This window comes from Xyrauchen texanus, chromosome 49, assembly GCF_025860055.1.
Source record: "Xyrauchen texanus isolate HMW12.3.18 chromosome 49, RBS_HiC_50CHRs, whole genome shotgun sequence".
NCBI lineage: Eukaryota > Metazoa > Chordata > Actinopteri > Cypriniformes > Catostomidae > Xyrauchen > Xyrauchen texanus.
The window spans coordinates 9,825,714-9,845,221 of NC_068324.1; the positions used below are offsets into that span (position 1 = coordinate 9,825,714).

The 19,508-nt window shown below is 37.9% G+C and overlaps 1 protein-coding gene across 1 annotated transcript in view; it reads left to right on the plus strand.

Annotated features, from left to right (window-relative positions):
• The first annotated feature begins 1,813 nt into the window (after window positions 1-1,813).
• Window positions 1,814-19,508, plus strand: part of LOC127640416 (synaptotagmin-9-like) — a 38,536-nt gene continuing 20,841 nt past the window's right edge. Inside the window, exons 1-3 of the mRNA XM_052122966.1 lie at window positions 1,814-2,245; window positions 8,753-9,116; window positions 9,328-9,874. Of these exons, the coding sequence (XP_051978926.1) occupies window positions 2,098-2,245; window positions 8,753-9,116; window positions 9,328-9,874 (1,059 nt within the window). The 5' untranslated portion in view covers window positions 1,814-2,097. The remainder of the gene's footprint in view (window positions 2,246-8,752; window positions 9,117-9,327; window positions 9,875-19,508) is intronic.

Consider the following 19,508-nt stretch of genomic DNA (forward strand, 5'->3'; position numbering starts at 1 on the left):
TAAGTTTATTTGAAATCTTTAAAAATTTATTTAAACATTTTTTTTTTTAAATTACATGTACTTAAGTATTCACAGCCATGACACTCAAAATTGAGCTCAGGTGCATCCTGTTTCCACTGATCATCCTTTAGATGTTTCTACAACTTGATTGGAATCCTCCTGCGGTACATTCAGTTGATTGGACATGATTTGGAATGGCACACACATGTCTATGTACACAGTTAACAGTGCATGTCAGAGCACAAACCAAGCCATGAAGTCCAAGTAATTGTCTGTAGACCTCCGAGACAGGATTGTATCGAAGCACAGATCTGGGGAAGGGTACAGAAACATTTCTGCAGCATTGAAGGTCCCAATGAGCACAGTGGCCTCCATCAACCGTAAATGGAAGAAGTTTAGAACCACTAGGACTCTTCCTAGAGCTGGTAGCCCGGCCAAACTGAGCGATTGGGGGAGAAGGGCCTTAGTCAGGGAGGTGAACAAGAACCCGATGGTCACTCTGACAGAGCTCCAGTATTTCTCTTTGGAGAGAGGAGAACCTTCCAGAAGAACAACCATCTCTGCAGCACTACACCAATCAGACCTGTATGGTAGAATGGCCAGACGGAAGCCACTCCTCAGTAAAAGGCACATGACAGCACATGGAGTTTGCCAAAAGGCACCTGAAGGACTCTCAGACCATGAGAAACAAAATCTGAACTCCTTGGCATGAATGGCAAGTGTCATGTCTGGAGGAAACCAGGCACCGCTCATCAGCTGGCCAATCCCATCCCTACAGTGAAGCATGGTGGTGGAAGCATCATGCTGTGGGGATGTTTTTCAGTGGCAAGAACTGGGAGACTAGTCAGGATCGAGGGAAAGATTAATGCAGCAATGTACGGAGACATCCTTGATGAAAACCTGCTCCAGAGTGCTCTGGACCTCAGACTGGGGTGAAGGTTCATCTTCCAACAGGACAATGACCCTAAGCACACAGCCAAGATAACAAAGGAGTGGCTACGCAACAACTCTGTGAATGTTCTTGAGTGGCCCAGCCAGAGCCCAGACTTGAACCCGATTGAACATCTCTGGAGAGATCTGAAAATGGCTGTGCACCGACGCTCCCCATCCAACCTGATGGAGCTTGAGAGGTCCTGCAAAGAAGAATGGGAGAAACTGCCCAAAAATAGGTGTGCCAAGCTTGTAGCATCATACACAAAAAGACTTGAGGCTATAATTGGTGCCAAAGGTGCTTCAACAAAGTATTGAACAAAGGCTGTGAATTTAGTGATTTGTTTTGGTTTTTATTTTTTATAAATTTGCAAAGATTTCAAACAAACGTCTTTCATATTGTCATTATGGGGTATTGTTTGTAAAATTTTTGTGGAAAATAATGAATTTAATCCATTTTGGAATAAGGCTGTAACATAACAAAATGTGAAAAAAGTGAAGCGCTGTGAATACTTTCCGGATGCACTGTATATACTTAAGCCTATATAGATGCATATAGATTGTTTATATGATTATACAAATATTGCTATCTCAATAGCTAACAAAATACAAAAGTTGTTGTCTGTACCATTTTGGCAGAATATTGTTGCTTTTTCCCCTATTTCTTTGTTTCTCTCGAACTCGATTTATAATAGATTTTAGGATTATAAGTGGGATTTTGTGGCCAAATGATCCGGTAATAGAAGTCTGTTGTGGAGAGGAGCACAGCTGGTGTGGGAGGAGCAGTTTAAGATTGCAGAAGACAAGGGATCCCATAAGGGTTGTATTGAGAGCGATGCGAGCCATGCAAGAGCTTTTCATTCATGAAGATACAATTCAGCACCAACGCTGTGGACAGCGCACCACCTCCGCCACGGGTGTAGCCCAGCCGAGTGAATTCAACCAGTGTCAACCTGCTCTAAACGACACTATGCACTCAACTAGAGCCACACGCATGTGTACAAACTTGTGGGCTTACTAAACACCGCTTAACGCTATTCAATTCAACTTTCCTTATGGGATTCTGGCGGGCGAGTATGAAGAGCGCTTTCAGAAGCTGGAAGTGGCGGTCGGCAGTGACTCGATAGGCGTTATAGGATTTTTCACTCAGAAGGATGCTGGTGGGAAATGCCTGGAGACAGAGAGGACGAGATTTGTGGAAAGGCGCTGGAGCTTCTGTCCGATCTCTGCTCGAAAGGAGAGGTGCAGAATGAGAACTGTTTGGATTTCACCTATTATTTTCGCGACCTAGGGAGACCGAGATATTCGGACTCGGGTGAGTAGCCTATATTTATTTATTCATAAAACATATTTTAAATTTTTTATTAAGTTTTGTTTAGTGTAACAAATCGAAAACCCACGAAACAAAAATTTTCGTTAATTATGAGCTCGAAGATTTAGCTTAAACAAAAACTTGTTGCCATAACAACACCTCGATGTATGCCCCCCAAAAAAAAAAAAAAAGTTCGCTCGAGCGTTTTTTCGCGATTGTTCCTGTTAAAACAATTTTTTTTATACCAATGCACTGTGTACAAAGATGAAGATGTATTTTGTTGTCAGCAAAGCGAACCTCACCCATCAACTGACGCAAAACAAACAGAATTTTGTTGAAATTAACGGTAATATAAAACCACCTGAACCTACATTTGTCAGTCTTTTATTTCGTTGCATTTTTCTCGTGTATGGTTTTTTATATAAGCTTTTAATAGGCTACTATTTTATACAACAAAAATAGCAAATACATTTTTTTTTTTTATTATTTGCTTATTTTCTATTAAGGTATTAGGCCTATTTTATTACTTATTGTTAAAACAATATATTTTAATACTATAGGCTAAAGGCCTGTGTAGGCAGTTGTGTGCAGTTATATTTTTGTGTTTCCATGCTGACAGACAGAAAGGAGAACTTTACACACATGGCCCAATCATCATTCCCCACAGTCCAGTATTAATGACCTATTTAGAGCTGTCCTGTAGGTTATCTTGGCATTTGGAAATGCAGCCCACATTCATTCAGATTTAATGCTGCAGCATGTTAGCTGCAGTGTAATTTTAGGATTTACTCCTACAAGAACATTCAGAACCCTTTTGTATGTTTATGAATATTGAGGATAAATGAAATAGGCCTATATAAAAAGTTATAGTCAAAGTTCCTGGAGGGCTTAAAAGGAAATTTGTGAAATAAAGCATTGCCTGATTCAGTTCAAAGTACATGGGCATTTAAAAGAATATTCCGAGTTCAATACAAGTTAAGCTCAATCAATAGCAGTTGTTACTTTATATTGATTACCACACAAATTAATTTGGACATTCTCCCTCCTTTTCTTTAAAAAACCTAAAAATCTGTGAGATGCTTACAACTGAAGTGAATGGGGCCCAATCAGTAAACATTAAAATACTCAGTGTTTCAGAAATATAGCCACTAGTAGTTAACAATATGTGTGCTAACATGATTTTAGTAAGATACAATCACTTAATAACCTTTTCTGTGTAAAGTTATATTCAGTTTGAATTCTTTGTTGCCATGGTGATGTAACAACTTAACTCTGTAAAACTGACGATCATCTGTGCATCTCAAATAATGCACAAGGGCTTTTAAAATTTGGCCCCATTCACTTCAATTGACAGTACCTCACAGTACATTTTTTGGGTAATTTACATAATGCCACAAATGCTGTCGATTGAGCTTAACTTGAACTGAAAACGATATTCCTTTAACTAAAAATTGGTTGCTCCATTCACAGATCAAATCTCCTTAGGTCCTCCTCAGATAAAGTATTTTCAATCTTTATCTTTCTCAGAAAGACAGAGAGGTCACAAGAAGCCATTATGATTCCACCCCACCCTGCTACTCTGTACACAGTCTTTTTCCTTAACGCTTTCCCAACACTGACATCCGCTAACACTAAGCCTTTGTACCCACTGGTGAAAGATTCATTCTAATTCAGCCCCTTAAAACAGATTGTACAAGAACAGCTGGGCTTGGGCATCACTGAGCCAGAGTAACCCAGTAAATATACTCTCAGTCCGATGGGAATTCACATGCATCACAGTAAAGTGGCTGTATAGTGGAAAGTCTGTTGTAATGGAACCCATGGGAGCACGGCACTTTGTGAGGTTAATAACAAATCACAGTAATGGGTGAGTTATGGACAATTCACATGGCCAGCTGAAGAAGCATATTGACAGCAGTATGTGTAACTTAAGGCCCAAACACAACAAAGACAACAGGGGAAAATCTAGACCATGTCCTTGAGCAATGTGGCTGATAATATGTGCCAGTGAAAGGCTATTGACTGTGAGGGTTCGGTACCATTAGTTAAGTCATTATTTGAATCTATTCTCACCTATATCTAAACAGCAACTGATGTCTAGAATTTAATGTCATAAAGGTGTTTGATTGGTCGACCTATGAACACTTTTTTTTTCTGTGGTTGAAAAACATCCTGTCTTCGCATCAAATCTTTGAACAGTCTCTCCTTCCTCATTCTGATTGGCTAACAGCTGCTAGCATCACTAGTCCGGCACATACAGTAAATTTAGATCATATTTACAGAAATAGACATAAATAAGTGTGAATGTGAGCTAGGTGAATATGGTCTTTCAAACCACCCAAATGTATGCATGTTCATAAGTCTGGTGTACCATCGAGGGTGAGTAAATTGTGTTTTTGTGTATGACAATAGTGTGAGAATAAATAAATAAATCGATGCAGCACATGTGTCTGCATATGTGTAAACTCAAAACACAATTCTTAACACCTGCTGATGCTTAAGCAGACACCTTCTTAAAAAGACGCATACAAAATAATTCCAGATCTGGAATTGTATGTTATGTATCAAGCTTATTAAAATTAGCATGCAAATCGAGATAGCTGTTGCGATTTGACAGGTAGATCTGGCTTTAATCCACTTGGCACCTTAAATCCAAGAACTTCCATCTGATAAAAGACAGAGACCTTGAAACATGCTTCCCCTGGCAAAGTGTCGCGACCTCTTCTGTAAACATTGAGATATTGACTGCAGACCTCAGCAGGAGACTCATGTTCCTCTGGATCATGCATATATGGATGCACATTATAAAGTTAAAGAATATTTATTTTTGCTCAAAGGAAAAGCTTCACAAGTTTTGGAGGAGGGACAATGCAATCTCGCATTTTTGGAGCTGGTGTCATTAATCAAGCACTGGTTAAGTGAATAATTTGAAGTCACAGTTTAGAAATAGATTTGGTAACTTGTCAGATTGTGTCAAGAATTTATACAATACAAGGTTTAAGAATTCACTTTGAAAACATGAGGTTCATTACACAGTCTAGTTTCCATATTTGTAGCACTTACTGATGCATCATGAAGATGTTTCCATAGAGATACTCTGATCTTTTTGATTGATTGTATTTAATGCCTAAAAATGAAGGAATATTCACATTCAGTCATTACCAAATTCAACTGTATTTTACTATATTATTTTTAAATCAAATAAATATTAGATATATAATATTAGATAACACTTCGCAATATGTTAACATTTATTTATGCATATATGCATTATTGCCATTAACTTAAAATTATAATTTTTTTTCTTTAATGTTGGTTAATGTCAATATATAAATATAGGTACAAGCGCTAACTATCTGGGTTCAAGAAGTTTGAAAAAGAGGAGAAAAGGACCATAATTGCCAAATTTGAAGGAACAGAGCTGTTAGGGCCAAAGTCATTTCATTTTCAAGTCTCGTTTCTTGGTTGATTTTTTATCCGCCGTTTGAGTTTACTTTGTCGAACTTGTCCTAGACCGCTGGTCCGTTTTGCACAAAATCATGCATGAAACATCTAGAGACCCTCATGACAAAATTTGTCAAAACAATTTTGATTAGTCAGTTAATTTAAGAGATATAAGTAAATTAATTGTTTTGGCAGTGACCCAATTCACTAATCAACCTATATCTTCTGAACTATTAGATGAAATACATTTATTTGAGTAACTTAATGTCATGATGGTCTTTAGATGAGGAATGCAAAATTTCAGGTGAATTGTTTTTATTTTTCTGGAAAACTCAAAATGGCGAAAATGTGTGTTACCAAAAAGTGTTTTCAATATGTTTATTTAACAAAGTTGTCTTCAGAAGATTCAGACAAGACTTTGACATCTGCCAGGGCTGGACTGGCAATCTAGCATACCGGGCATTTTCCGATACACTTTGGGGCCGATCAGGGGCGGACTTGCCAGCGGGATAAACGAGCGGGCTGGTGGGTCGGCCGGGATAAGCAAAAATGAGCAGGCACATTATGCAGAACGGACCATCACATTTCTGCGATATGCAGAAAGGGACTCTCCCCTTTTCTCCCCAATTACCAATGCACTCTAGGTCCTCGTGGTGGCATGGTGACTCGCCTCAATCCGGGTGGCGGAGGATGAATCTCAGTTGCCTCCACATCTGAGACCGTCAATCCACACATTTTACCACGTAGTTTGTTGAGCGTGTTACAGCGGATACCTAGCGTGAGTGGAGGCTCACGCTATTCTCCGCAGCATCCACGCACAACTCACCACGCCCCCCACTGAGAGCGAGAACCACATTATAGTGACCACGAGGAGGATAACCCAACGTGACTCTACCCACCCAAGCAATCGGGCCAATTGTTTACTTAGGAAGCCTGACTGGAGTCACTCTGACTTCTCTGTTCATCATTTATTCAGCTTGTATGTTCGTATCCTAACCCTGAGGACTTAGTGATTATGATAAGTAAGGGAATATGATTTTGGTGCAGTTTATTTTAACTTTTAATATTTGCCTTGAGGACCATTTTTTAAAAGGCTTATTGGATTTGTCACAATGTTTCCATTGTATCAAAACACCCTCTGAAAATGGCTACCTAATTTTATGATTAGATTCACAGAAACAAGGATATTGTTGTATTCTAAGTACGCTGAATTTCATGCTCATGGATTATTGCACTATTGAACAAATGAAGCCCTTGATTCATTTAGTGTGTCATTGACACTGTGTGATGTCCCACTGAGTCTTTTAAAGTGCATGGAACAGTTTATAATGCTGATTACACCTTGACAGCATTACAAAAGGAAGAAATTATTAATCCATTCAATTTATGATTTGCCAGTATGAAACCTGCAGGAGGTTTTATCAATTGAAGTGTGACTAATGAAATGTCAGAACAGCCAAATCAAGTGGAGGCCAGCACTTGATATTTTGGTGCAATATTATTTTCTCTGGATTTATTGAGAGATTTAACTCATTTCATAATTAACTCATTGTTCTAAAAACTGTTTAGTTTTTTATAGAATGACTTTATATGAAATCTCCTACATAAAAATACATGTTAAAAGGAGACAGTGGGTCCAAAAGTTTGCGATTTCTATTTTGCATTTTTCTAATTTATTATAAATTTGTTCATTACAAATGACATGATCAGCAAAACAATTTTGTGCAAGACCTGAAGATCCACGTTAACCCAATTTGATTTGAGAATAATCTGAAGAGCATCTTGTGTGCTTCAATGGAATTAAGGAAATCTGACCTTTTGAACAATATAGTGAACATGGTCAATGTTACGAATTTGCTCATTGGATTAGTGACCAAGAAATCTGAAATATTTCTTAATCGCTTTATGTCATATATTTATGTCACAATCATTTATGTCATCTTTGTTTTTCCAGGTTTAAATTCGATTTTGAGACCCAGATATGCAATATGGTCCAGACTTTTGGGCTCCACTGTATATTTCTCAGTCAGTGAATCACAATAATTAATCAGTTTCTTTTTAGGAGGTTGTCTGTCCCTAAAAGGGTCATTCTTAGTAACAAAGCATTTATGTAAGATTCTTGCATATTTACTTGAAACTAGGCTGTGGAAATTCTTACCATCTCCTCATATAATTGTGCATGAGGTGTTCAGATTATGAAATATGATGAACTACAGACGTATTCTAAACTTATGTTCTTTAGCATAGGAAGAAAAGATGGAAGTAGACAGAAAATAAAGCAAGTTGGAAGGCCAGTCTGACAGGAATTTTTTTCAGTCCACACTAAAAGCGTCGGTGACTGGGTGGCCTAATTTAGAGTAACCGTCTCGAGAGAGAGAGAGAGAGAGACAGAGACAGAGACAGAAAGAAAGAAAGAGACAGAGTGGGTATTAAATGTTGCATCTATCACTGTGCATACAGGAGCTATAGTTGGTTCAACTCTAATCCAGATATTGGCAATTTCAAAATATAGCAATATCTGGATAACATTGTATGTTTGAAAGTGGTGCTTGTATCATATGAATCCTAAAATCGTTCATTTCCTGTACTCACTTTGGCTGTTGTTGGTGTAAATAATTCTAGGACCATGTCTAACACAGTGTCCTGACCAGGCATCATTCGACAAGTTCCCATCGACTGTCTCGCTGATCTGACTTTGAATGTCGATTTCTGGGTACCAGAACATTTGGAAGTAACATGTCAATTTGCTGTGTGATTGTGTTAAAACTGCTTTACGACGTTGTAACATGTTCACAGCCAAACAGAATATATGTTATGTTTAATATGCAATAATATGAAACAGGATTTTGGACCAATGAGATTTCGCAGTTAGCTGAGCCACCTGAATGTGGTGTTACAAATAAAATCCGATTGACTAAATGAGCTGTTCTGTTGCTCGTCACAGATGGTTAAGACAAGAACATTACATGGAAGTAATGGCTTTCATCGCTTGTCACTTTACTGGTTGTTTTCACAGTCTTAGACAACATCCAATAATCATCTTTGATTCTTTTTTGGTCTTTGCAGATGTTTCTGTGAGCCTATTGTCCCTTTTGGTGACTACATGTGGTTTGGCACTGTTTGCCGTCTCCCTCTTTGTGTCATGGAAGCTGTTGTGGGTTCCATGGCGCGATCGCATCTTGCCCAGCCTAAAGGACCACCAGGGCGAGCAGCAGCCAGTCCTGAACGAGGTGGAGGGCCTGGAACGGGAATACAGTGAAGACTTTGAGAAGGATCCCTCCGCCCCAACTGTGCTCCCAGAGTCAGCCATGAAGATCAGCCATACATCCCCAGACATCCAGCTGGAGGCTCAGTATAAGGCCAAGGAGCTCAACCACATCCACATAGCTCGCGTACAGCGGCAAGTCACCGAGCCAACCTCATCTGTCAGGTGAGTCATGTTTTCAAAACTTCATCAGGCTTAATCACCCCACCATTGATATTCATTTAGCAATCCCCAGTTGGCATTTGTCAGACAGTGTGTGCTCCTGTGACCTTCAGCTTTAATTAAAGTTCTGCTCACTTTAGTTATTCAGAAGATGCCTAGCATCAACAAAAATCCAACCCCATGAGTTAACTTGAGTGCTTTCTTCTTGCCTCAGGCATAACTCCATCAGGAGACAGATGAATATCTCCAACCCCGATTTCAACATGGCTCAATTCCAGAGACAAGAGTCCATATCTGGTACAGGCCTGGGCAGTATCAAGCCTGAGCTTTACAAGCAACGCTCTGTGGATACAGATGACGATAGGCGAGCAGACAGCTGTGGCCGCCTGCAGTTCATCCTTAAATATGACTGTGATTTAGAGCAGCTTATTGTGAAGATCCATAAGGCCCAAGATCTACCTGCCAAGGATTTTACAGGAACATCGGATCCCTACGTGAAGATCTACCTACTGCCAGACCGCAAAACCAAGCATCAGACTAAGGTGCACCGTAAGACTCTGAACCCCATCTTTGACGAGGTGTTCCTGTTTCCTGTGGCTTACGGCGAGCTACCAACACGCAAGCTGCATTTCAGCGTGTATGACTTTGACCGCTTCTCACGTCATGATGTGATTGGCCAAGTAGTGGTGGACAACTTCTTAGATCTACCTGACTTTCCACAGGAAACCAGGCTCTGCAGGGATATCCTTTATGTTAGTGCGGTAAGTCCTCCTCAATGTATCAATACAGTATGCTAAAAATAAGGCATCATTCAACAAGTTCCCATCGACAAGCAGTTTGTCACTGAACGTAAAAACGTCCTGGCTGATCTCACTGTGAATTCGGTGACATTAGGTTGAACGTTCTGCTGCTGAAATCGGTCTGTGCTTACCAGACATTGGAACCACTTCCCCTAGTAAAATGTCCACAGAGATACCAAACAAATGGCGGCAAATGCAAATAGTATTTTTTGTTAATTGATGTAGCAATAAAGTCAACCAGAAAGTATTTTAATAACTCCACACCCTAACTCAAATCCCAACACTAAACCTAACTGTAAGTGGAGTAAAATAATTACATTAGAGGGGAAAATGCTACCTCCGAATTGCGCTCATAATTGTTTTTGTGAACGTGGCTACTTGCTGGGTCACATGGGATCAGAACCAGGTTCATGAGGCTACATGTGCTTTGTAGCGCCACATGAAAATGATTAGACTTTTGATTATTATCGCGGATTTTAATTTCATAAACACTTTACCCTGTTTCTCACAACATGCTATCTTATGACATCTAAACTCTTTTAATATAGTGCATCTATCTGCATAGGCAATACATTTTACAGTTTGCATTACATAACCAACTACATTTACAGTATAAGCTTGTTAAGGCATGATCAAATTGCACGGTAGCTCAACTGAAGAGCATTGCACTGGCAATGAAAACTGCAGTATGTGCAGACTGATCTCACAGTGAAACTTGAAACAGTAGGTTGACATTTCTGTAGCTAAAATTTGTCTGTGCTTACTGAACTTCGAATCGCTGCCCCCAGCAGCCAAAGCGGTTAGTGTTGTTGGGTGTATGGGCAAGTTTGAGCTCTATTTTCCAGGTGAAATGTTCATGGAGTGGTGCCTTAAAGTGAGTTGCGTTCAGCTATACAGGCTGTAATAGGGTGAAGAGGAATGCATATTTTATAAACCGTTACCCCCAACCCAAACCTTAAACCTAAATCTAACTAGAAGTTAACTTTTGGAAACAACATACGGAATTCCTATGTAATCATGTTGGTTTGTGTCCTAAAGAGCATGTTATTTTCATGAGATCAGACTGGAACAATCACATTTCAGAGACGGAAGCCACATGGCCATGTATGAGGGCAAGGTCTCTTATTTATCACAAGTATTTCGCTTAAATGTATGTTTGTCAAAACAATTAAATTCAGAGTCACTTTTCTTCACAAGTGTATTTTTTTTACAAGTGTAGCAGTGAGTGAAAGTCTTAAATTTGTGGACCACCAACAATAGAACATGTGCAGTGGTGACAGTCTAACACAATATTCTGTACATAACAATATATATATTGTGAGGGTCCTTATATTTATTCTCAGTGGTGTATCAGTAACATAAAACAGTGATTAGGCACAGTATGTGGTATGTACTGTATACAGTATGTTGTAGGTATATGTTGTAATAGCTGCCATACATACAGAGGTGTTGCAACTCTGTGGGGGATTGGAGTGTATGACTCAAGATTATGCTATCCAGGTAGAGTAGGCTGGTGTACACTGATAAAAGTGTTGGATTAAATTAAGCCAAACACAAGCATGACACAAGCATGACCTACAAAGATTAATAGTAAAAGAGTAAAAAAGATTTTTTAAAGCACATTTAAAACTCCTTTCCAATTCCATTGCAGTGTGTACGTAAATACATACAAGAAGTCTAGGAATGATTTTAGATGGATATGTTTGGCAGGATATTTTATTTTATCTCTACTGATTATTAGACACATGTGACTGCTCCGAAGTAAAATCATTTATGAAAACATTTAATGGTCATACTGAAAGTACAACTGAAATATTTGAGGATAGTTTCCTCCCTCCCTGATCACTTCCATGCTACAGAGGTAGCAACATAAAAATATACTTACAGAAGTGTGAATATTTCATAATCACACTTGGCCCACGTAGGGGTGACCCACATTTGAAATAGCTGGAGAGTTTGCTCTGACATGAATATACAGCGGTTGTAGGTTTATTGTTTTAAATGCAGGGCAGCAAGATACAGATCTGACTGTGGAAATTGATCTGACTCATACCTCGGACTCTTAGGAGGGCATGCCCCAGTTGTCTGAGAGTAAATGCTCTGTGACAAGAAAGAACAATTTGTGATAGGTTTCCTTGATAAACATGCTTTTCAGGCAGTTTATCGGTACATTATGTGCATGACCAACTTTGGTTGATTTTTGCAGAAACTTCCACTTAACTCTATAACAGGGATCTTAAGCCTAGTCAGGCCCTTTTTCAGACCCCTTGGTGGATATAGAGATGGAGCAGGGATCCCCTGTCAGACGGATCTCACAGAGAAAGCAGAAAGAGTATGTTGACTGTTCTTTAGCTAAAATAAGTCTGTGTTTACCGAAATGTCAAACACTGTTCCCAGTGTCAAAAGCAGTAAGTGTTGTTGGGTGCATGTGCACGTGTGAGCACCATTTGTCTAATGTCCACTGAGGGGTGGCAAAAGATAATTGGGAAGCAATATGTTTTCAGTTGTATAGGCTGTAATACATTTAAGAAGAATGCATATTTTTTTACCCCCCAACCCTAAAATTAACCCTAAATGGTGTAAATGTTGGGAGGAAATGCAACATACGAATCGCACTCTTCACTGATTATGTGAACACGCTTACTTCCTGGAGTCTATGCAAAAATATCTGATATGAGATGGTGCTTGTCAGTGAGTCGCCATAATGTGGCCGATCCAAGGCTACTAGAACTCTCAGAAACAACATGCCGACTTCCCATATGATCATGGTGTCCCTGTTGTATACACATATAGTAATAGTGATAACAAGTCTTTTTAAATTCTATTAAAAGCTGTTTTTTTTTAAAGAATCAAACATTTCTTTGAAAGAGATAATAAAAGCCAGTGTATTTAGAGACATAGAAGTTAGCATGAGAGTGATAGCGTCACAAGCTTTTTCGGTGCATACTGTACAGTATAAGTGGGCCATTCCTCAAGGGAAAGCCAGCTTGGAGGAACACAAGCCACGAGTGCAGTCCATGCATTTTTCATTTTTGGAGGCTTGATTGTATATCTAATATATGTGTTTTTTAAGGATTTACATTTAGCCTGCAAATATTACTGTAAAACAACTTAACAGTTGTCTTCTGTTGTTTAGTATTTTATTGCAGACATTTATAAATCAAGAGTAAATTTGAAGCGTGTTATTTTTTCGATGTTTAAATAATTTCTCCTATCCCATCTCAATATGCCGAGATATCTATAAGTAAGTCATTTGTAGGTTCATTACCCCCAAAAGCATCACTGTGGCGCTATCAAAACGTTGTTGTGTATTTAAGCATCCCAACCAGTTCGCCATAGTAACACTGACAATCTGTTTGCCGAAACAATGGAAGACAGGGTGAGTGTTCGGGAAACAAATTTTAGCCATTCCTTTTGTTGACTGCTTTAAAGACAAACCTAAAAAATGGATATCATTTAGCCTAATTATGATGAATAATGTTTACACAAACATTTATTGGACTTATTGAATAAAGCCAAAGTGTGATTAATTTTTCAAGGTTCACAAAAGAATTATCATTTGTATCATCCATCTATATCTTCCTGTTGTTCACTCAATGTTATTGTATTAGGTTAATTGTTTTTAATATATAAATGACATCATTACAGTGTGCCAGCCCTGATTTCAGAGTGGCCTTTGCCTCCATACTAACTCTCTAAGTAATAAAGTAATACTACTTTAGGGATTCCGAGAATAACTTGTTAAAAATGCATGAGAGTTTCACAAGCAAAGCCGTTCTTATATTGAAATGAAATACAATCCACAGTACAGAATCATGACATACAAAAATACAATACATCGAAAAACAACCTTAAATATCAGTTCTGCATAAAGCAACTTTAACCTTTGTTTTCTTTTAGCCTAAGTAATCTAAATTCCATCGGAAATAGTGATTATGTTTGCTCAGATCTCTTCAAGGTGTAATTTGGGTCTACCTATTAATTAAACACAAGCTAGTTAAATGTATGAAAAGGCCAATCCAATCCACCCAGCTGGATAGAGAAAGATTGAGGTATCTCTAATCCAGAAGAGTAAAAAGGTCAATCAGCAGGATTTAGTGCTATTGGATCTCCTGTCAAGATTCACCTCAAACCTTTTTTTAACAGAAAGCTTTAGAATGCAACAATTCCAGGCTTTGAGGTATATATAGTATAAAAGACTTTTAATGACTTCAACCTAAGTGTATGTAAACATCTGTCTTCAACTGTGTGTGTATATATGTGTATGTATATGTATTAGGGCTGAAACTATTAGTCGACGTTGTCGATAATGTTTTCGACAAAAATATTCTTTGCCGAATAGTCATTTGATTTCATTTAACGTAACATGAGATCACATTAAATTGTAATGATGATACGCGAGAGCAGCACTGCCATTTGCACCTGATTGAGGAGAGGAAGAAAGAACAGATCACAGTCCAGACACACTCTAAACTTTCCAGACAGCTTCAGGTGATGAAGATCACAAAGTATAAGTGAATAATAATGCAAAATATGTAAATACAGAAGCACTCTCATTGAGGAACGAGCGGAGCCGGAGCTCTTTAAAGGAAACACCTCAGCGTTACATCTTAAATGCAGTTATATTAAGGCGTTATAGCTTTATTAAAGTAAAAATAATACGGAAGCAGATCATGTAAATAACTACAAACTCCAATACTGGCATTTCTCTGTGCAGTCAGTGCGAATGTCCCGATCAAAGTGGGAGAGATTGAAACTGCACCCGGCTGATGTACACGCTGTCGCTGGGACGTTCGTCCTTCGAGCTCACATGCTTAATGCAGCTAGATTATAACGTGATGACTTGTGATTTATTGAATTAGAATATATGTGTCACTGTGCATTTCATATCATGAAGAAAATTGGCAATATGCAGCTTTATTAACAAGAGGGAGTTTGTTTTTAGTGAGTTAAAGATGAATTGAAGTGAACCTAAAGGTGAGAGAGGGTAGTCTTTACCCAAATTATACACTGCAACAAAGTACATTTTTATATGATTTGGTTTTGGCTTGTTTTCCAATATAAATATTTAAAAAAATCTAATTGTTATCTGATGTTGAATATAATATCAAAAATGAAAATATTTTAAAATATCTAAAAACCCTTGAAAAAAAGATCCCTTCATCTGAGAAGTAGCATAAAATATATTTTCTTTTAGAGAAAATATTTTGAATATATGTATATTTTGTCTTTACTGAAGTATAACGAAGTGAAAAAAATACACTTATTTACAAAATACAGTAATATTTAAGATACATTCTCTAAAACACAAGTCTAAATATCTTATTTGCTGCTTCTCAATTAAATGTATCTTATTTTAAGGATTTTTAGACCATTTTAAATGGACAAAAACACTTGATAACAATAGGATTAAACTTTTAAAAATATTTGTTTCCCCCTTTAATTCAGTGAATGTCATTTTGAGGTATTTTTAAAAGATGATTTTGTATCAATACAAATGTTTGATTTTTTAAAAAAACTAAATGTCATGAAAGTGCACAGGGGACATTGGTTTTTTTTTAGGCAGTTGAGAATTTCAAATATATTTTCAAAAAAGTTGCAAAACAGAGTCAAGCCATTTCATATCATTAAAGGTTAGGGTATACCTTTAAATATATATATATATATATATATATATATATATATATATATATATATATATATATATATATATATCGCTATTTGAAAGCTTTTTCATGACTAAAAAATTAAAGGGACATGTTTGTCAACATATTTTACCCAAATGTTGTCAGAAATAATGTATTTTGTGAGACACAAAGCTGAATTTACACAAGGGGGCGCTAGATGGCTCACAAAACTGACTCTTCCATTGATCTGCATTCAAATTTCAGAATGTTTTACATCAAATTTTTTCAGTCTGGAGAGTAATTTGTAATTAAAACTGATAGTTGCAATGATTCATACTTGTTAAATCCGCCGTAGCAGAATCAATAAAATATTTATTTTTTAAATCCTCAAGTAAATTGATTGCGATTGTCCCATTCTGAACAGCGCTGCCAAAAATAACAGGTGCCACGTGACAGTGCTGTCTATGCACTGCCTGCTTCAGTAGTGGTCAGTCGAAAAATTGTAATCACCTCTTGCTATTTTGGCTAAATGGCTATTTTCAAGGGTTTTCCCAAAAAAAAAGGTTTTTTTAAGCACCTTGTACAAAACCTGTAACATGATATTGGAGAAACAAGGAGATGTATGTATGTGTGTGTGTGTGTGTGTGTGTGTGTGTGTGTGTGTGTGTGTGTGTGTGTGTGTGTGTGTGTGTGTGTGTGTGTGGAGAGAGAGCATGTATTTATCACTTTGTGGGGACCAAATGTCCCCATAAGGATAGTAAAACCCGAAATGTTTGACCTTGTGGGGACATTTTGTCGGTCCCCATGAGGAAAACAGCTTATAAATCATACTAAATTATGTTTTTTGAAAATGTAAAAATGCAGAAAGTTTTCTGTGAGGTTTAGGTTTAGGGGTAGGGTTAGGTTTAGGGGATAGAATATAAAGTTTGTACAGTATAAAAACCATTATGTCTATGGAAAGTCCCCATAAAACATGGAAACACTACATGAGTGTGTGTGTGTGTGTGTGTGTGTGTGTGTGTGTGTGTGTGTGTGTGTGTGTGTGTGTGTGTGTGTGAGAGAGAGAGAGAGAGAGAGACTGAGAGAGAGAAACATGGCAAGAGACATGGTGATCAGACGTGGACAGTCAATGCCCTTTGGATTCAGGGATATTTAATTGCCATCACTTAAAAGCTGTAATGTGAAATGTGGAAGAGACTCTAGTGGGGTCATAATTTGGTACAAAGACACTTTAAGGGGGCTTTCACCAGAGGGGTTACCAGGATATCATGTTTGGGGGGGCATTTGGCTTGTATGGGGGGCAACATAAACAATTGAAAAAATCGGCGCAAAATTAAGCTATACTACACACAATCTGTTTTAGTGCATATCTTTTTCTAAGCCAGGAACCCAGAGATAGGCACAGGGCCCTTATTAGACTATAGGGCTTAAACTGGATTTTTGTTGTGTCAGACCTCACTCATCTGCTAGTGATGGAAAAATATGCACAAAACAATCCACTTTTAAATTGTAAAATACATTCGGGGCTACACTCAAAACATTCGGGGCTGAAGCCCTGGCAAAATCGGCTGCCGCCGCCTCTGATCAGATGGACAGATTATTTCTCAAATTCTCAGGGGAGGCAGAGCTTATCCTATGGGAGGTACTGCCTCCCCCAGCCTCCCCCTAGACATGCCCCTGGCTTTCACACTGGGCATGTTTTCTACAGTCCGATTCCATGTGTGATTGTTGAAAATCAGAAAAATGGTAATGAGTTAGTGTGTCTCTGTCGAGGCCTGTGTCTGTGCTTAATGGTAGGATCCGAAAAGACTCTTTAGGTCGATTCACATACTGCTCAGCTCTTGAGGCTAGTGTAGTCAACTATGCCATTACAGACATGGATCTCTCCTACATATGTGCATTCATTGTCAGACCACAGTCTTCCTCATCAAACCACTGTCCTAATGTGTTCTTAAAGGAAGTTCAACACTATAGAATGACCAAGAGCCCAGCAAGCATACCTTTCTGGGTTTTAGTTTCTTAAGTGCATCTGTCAATTCTTCTCTGTGCTGAAAGTCTAGGGTTTTGGTTATTTTTTTTATTATAGATTCTAATTGAATCTTCTGATTTACATCAGAGCGACTCAATCGCTAACTGTTTTTAAATCCTCTCTTAAAACTTTTTTTTTTTCTCTAGCATTTAAAACACTGTGAAACACACATTTTTTTTGTCATGAATGTGTGGTTTGTCCCTGTTCCTTACTTTGTGTACTTTTCAGCACTTTGGTCAGCCTTGTTTGCTGTTTTTAAATGTGCTATATAAATAAAAACAAACTTGAATTTACTTATTATATAGATTTATATACATAGACTTATTTAGCATGTTTCTGATCAGGTCAGATTTTCTATGGAAATTTCTTTGCATATGTTTTTAAAATAGCCTTTCCATAATTCTCCATTTTGTATGGCCATGTCCTGGTTGTGTTGTTTATTCAGACTGTTCCATTTTCCCCAGAACGGATTATCATTAATTGAGTTTAGACAACATTAGAACAGAAATGCTGAAGCACAGCCCTGCAGTAATGTTGCCTTGTTAAAAATGTTTGGTTCTGGAAAATGGCTTCTTTTAGTATGGGCTTAATACACCCTTTTTATAAGAGTGGAGACAAATTTGACCCCAATAACTACCAAGGAATTTGTGTGAACAGTAATCTCTGTTGTATTCTGAATGCCTGGATATAGGCCTTCCTTACCAAGCACAATGTCTTGAGTAAGAGTGTGATTGGATTCCTCCCAAACCACTGCACCACCGACCACATTTACATGCTACATACGATAGTCAACTATCACGTTCATCAAAAAAGCAAAGGCAAAATGTGTTTATGTTTTGTTGATTTAAAAAAGCGTTTGATTCTATTTGGCATGATGATTTAAATCATAAAATACTACAATCCGGCATTGGGGGTAAAATGTACGACACTATCAATCTATGTATTTGGACAACAGGTGTGGTGTTAATATTGGCAATAAAAGAGCAAAATTCTTCACTCAAGGGCATGGAGTGAGACAGGGCTGCAGTTTGAGTCCAACTCTGGACATTAATGAGTTAGCAGTGCTACTGGAACAATCTTTAACAGCTGGGGCCAGATGTATAAACGTTGCGTATGCGCAAAATGGGTATTGAACTGTGCGTAAGCAATTTCCCACAAACATATCATGATTTATAAAAAATAAACGTTAAAGTATGCGCGCACCCATGACTCTGCGTACGCACTCTTCTACTGGTGTTTGTGAATTGGCAACTCCAGCTGGACAAGTAATGACCTAAACAGACTGATAATAAACTCTGATTTTCATTTAATTCACATTTAGATTAAAAATAATTAGTTAAGCACTTGAAACAGAAGTAATCATTATCAATCCAATAGAAGGCTCTATTATTTGTATGTAACTAATATAAAAAGTAATTCAAATATAAGCTGTAAAAGGGAAATTTGGTTTGGGGTGTGCTGGATTTGGAGAACTTTCCCATGTTATCATAGAGAAGGAACATACAGTGATTAAAAATGACAGCGAAAATTTCTTAGTTTTAGATATTTTCTGTTCTATTTCAATCATGTACTGAGATAAGTACAGCATTTGGATGGCAGAAGCTTTCTAAATACATACAAATTGTGCCATTGAGACTTAATGTGGTGAGTAACATCATTTTTCTCACCGTGAACGATATTACAATCAGTGCAACACACTTTGCAAAAGGCGTGGGTATTGTCGATATGGCTTCGAGATATATATATATATATATATATAAATGCGCTTGAGGCAGCGTGGAGGGGGGCTGGATTGTGACATCTGGCCCCTAATTAGCCCTCAAGAGGGATAAAGGCTGACTGAATATGGCAGTGCGACAGAGAGAGAGATTTACGAACAGCTGTCCAACACCTTTGCATGTTTGTCTTTTTATTTAAGTTTTTTATTAAAATATTATTT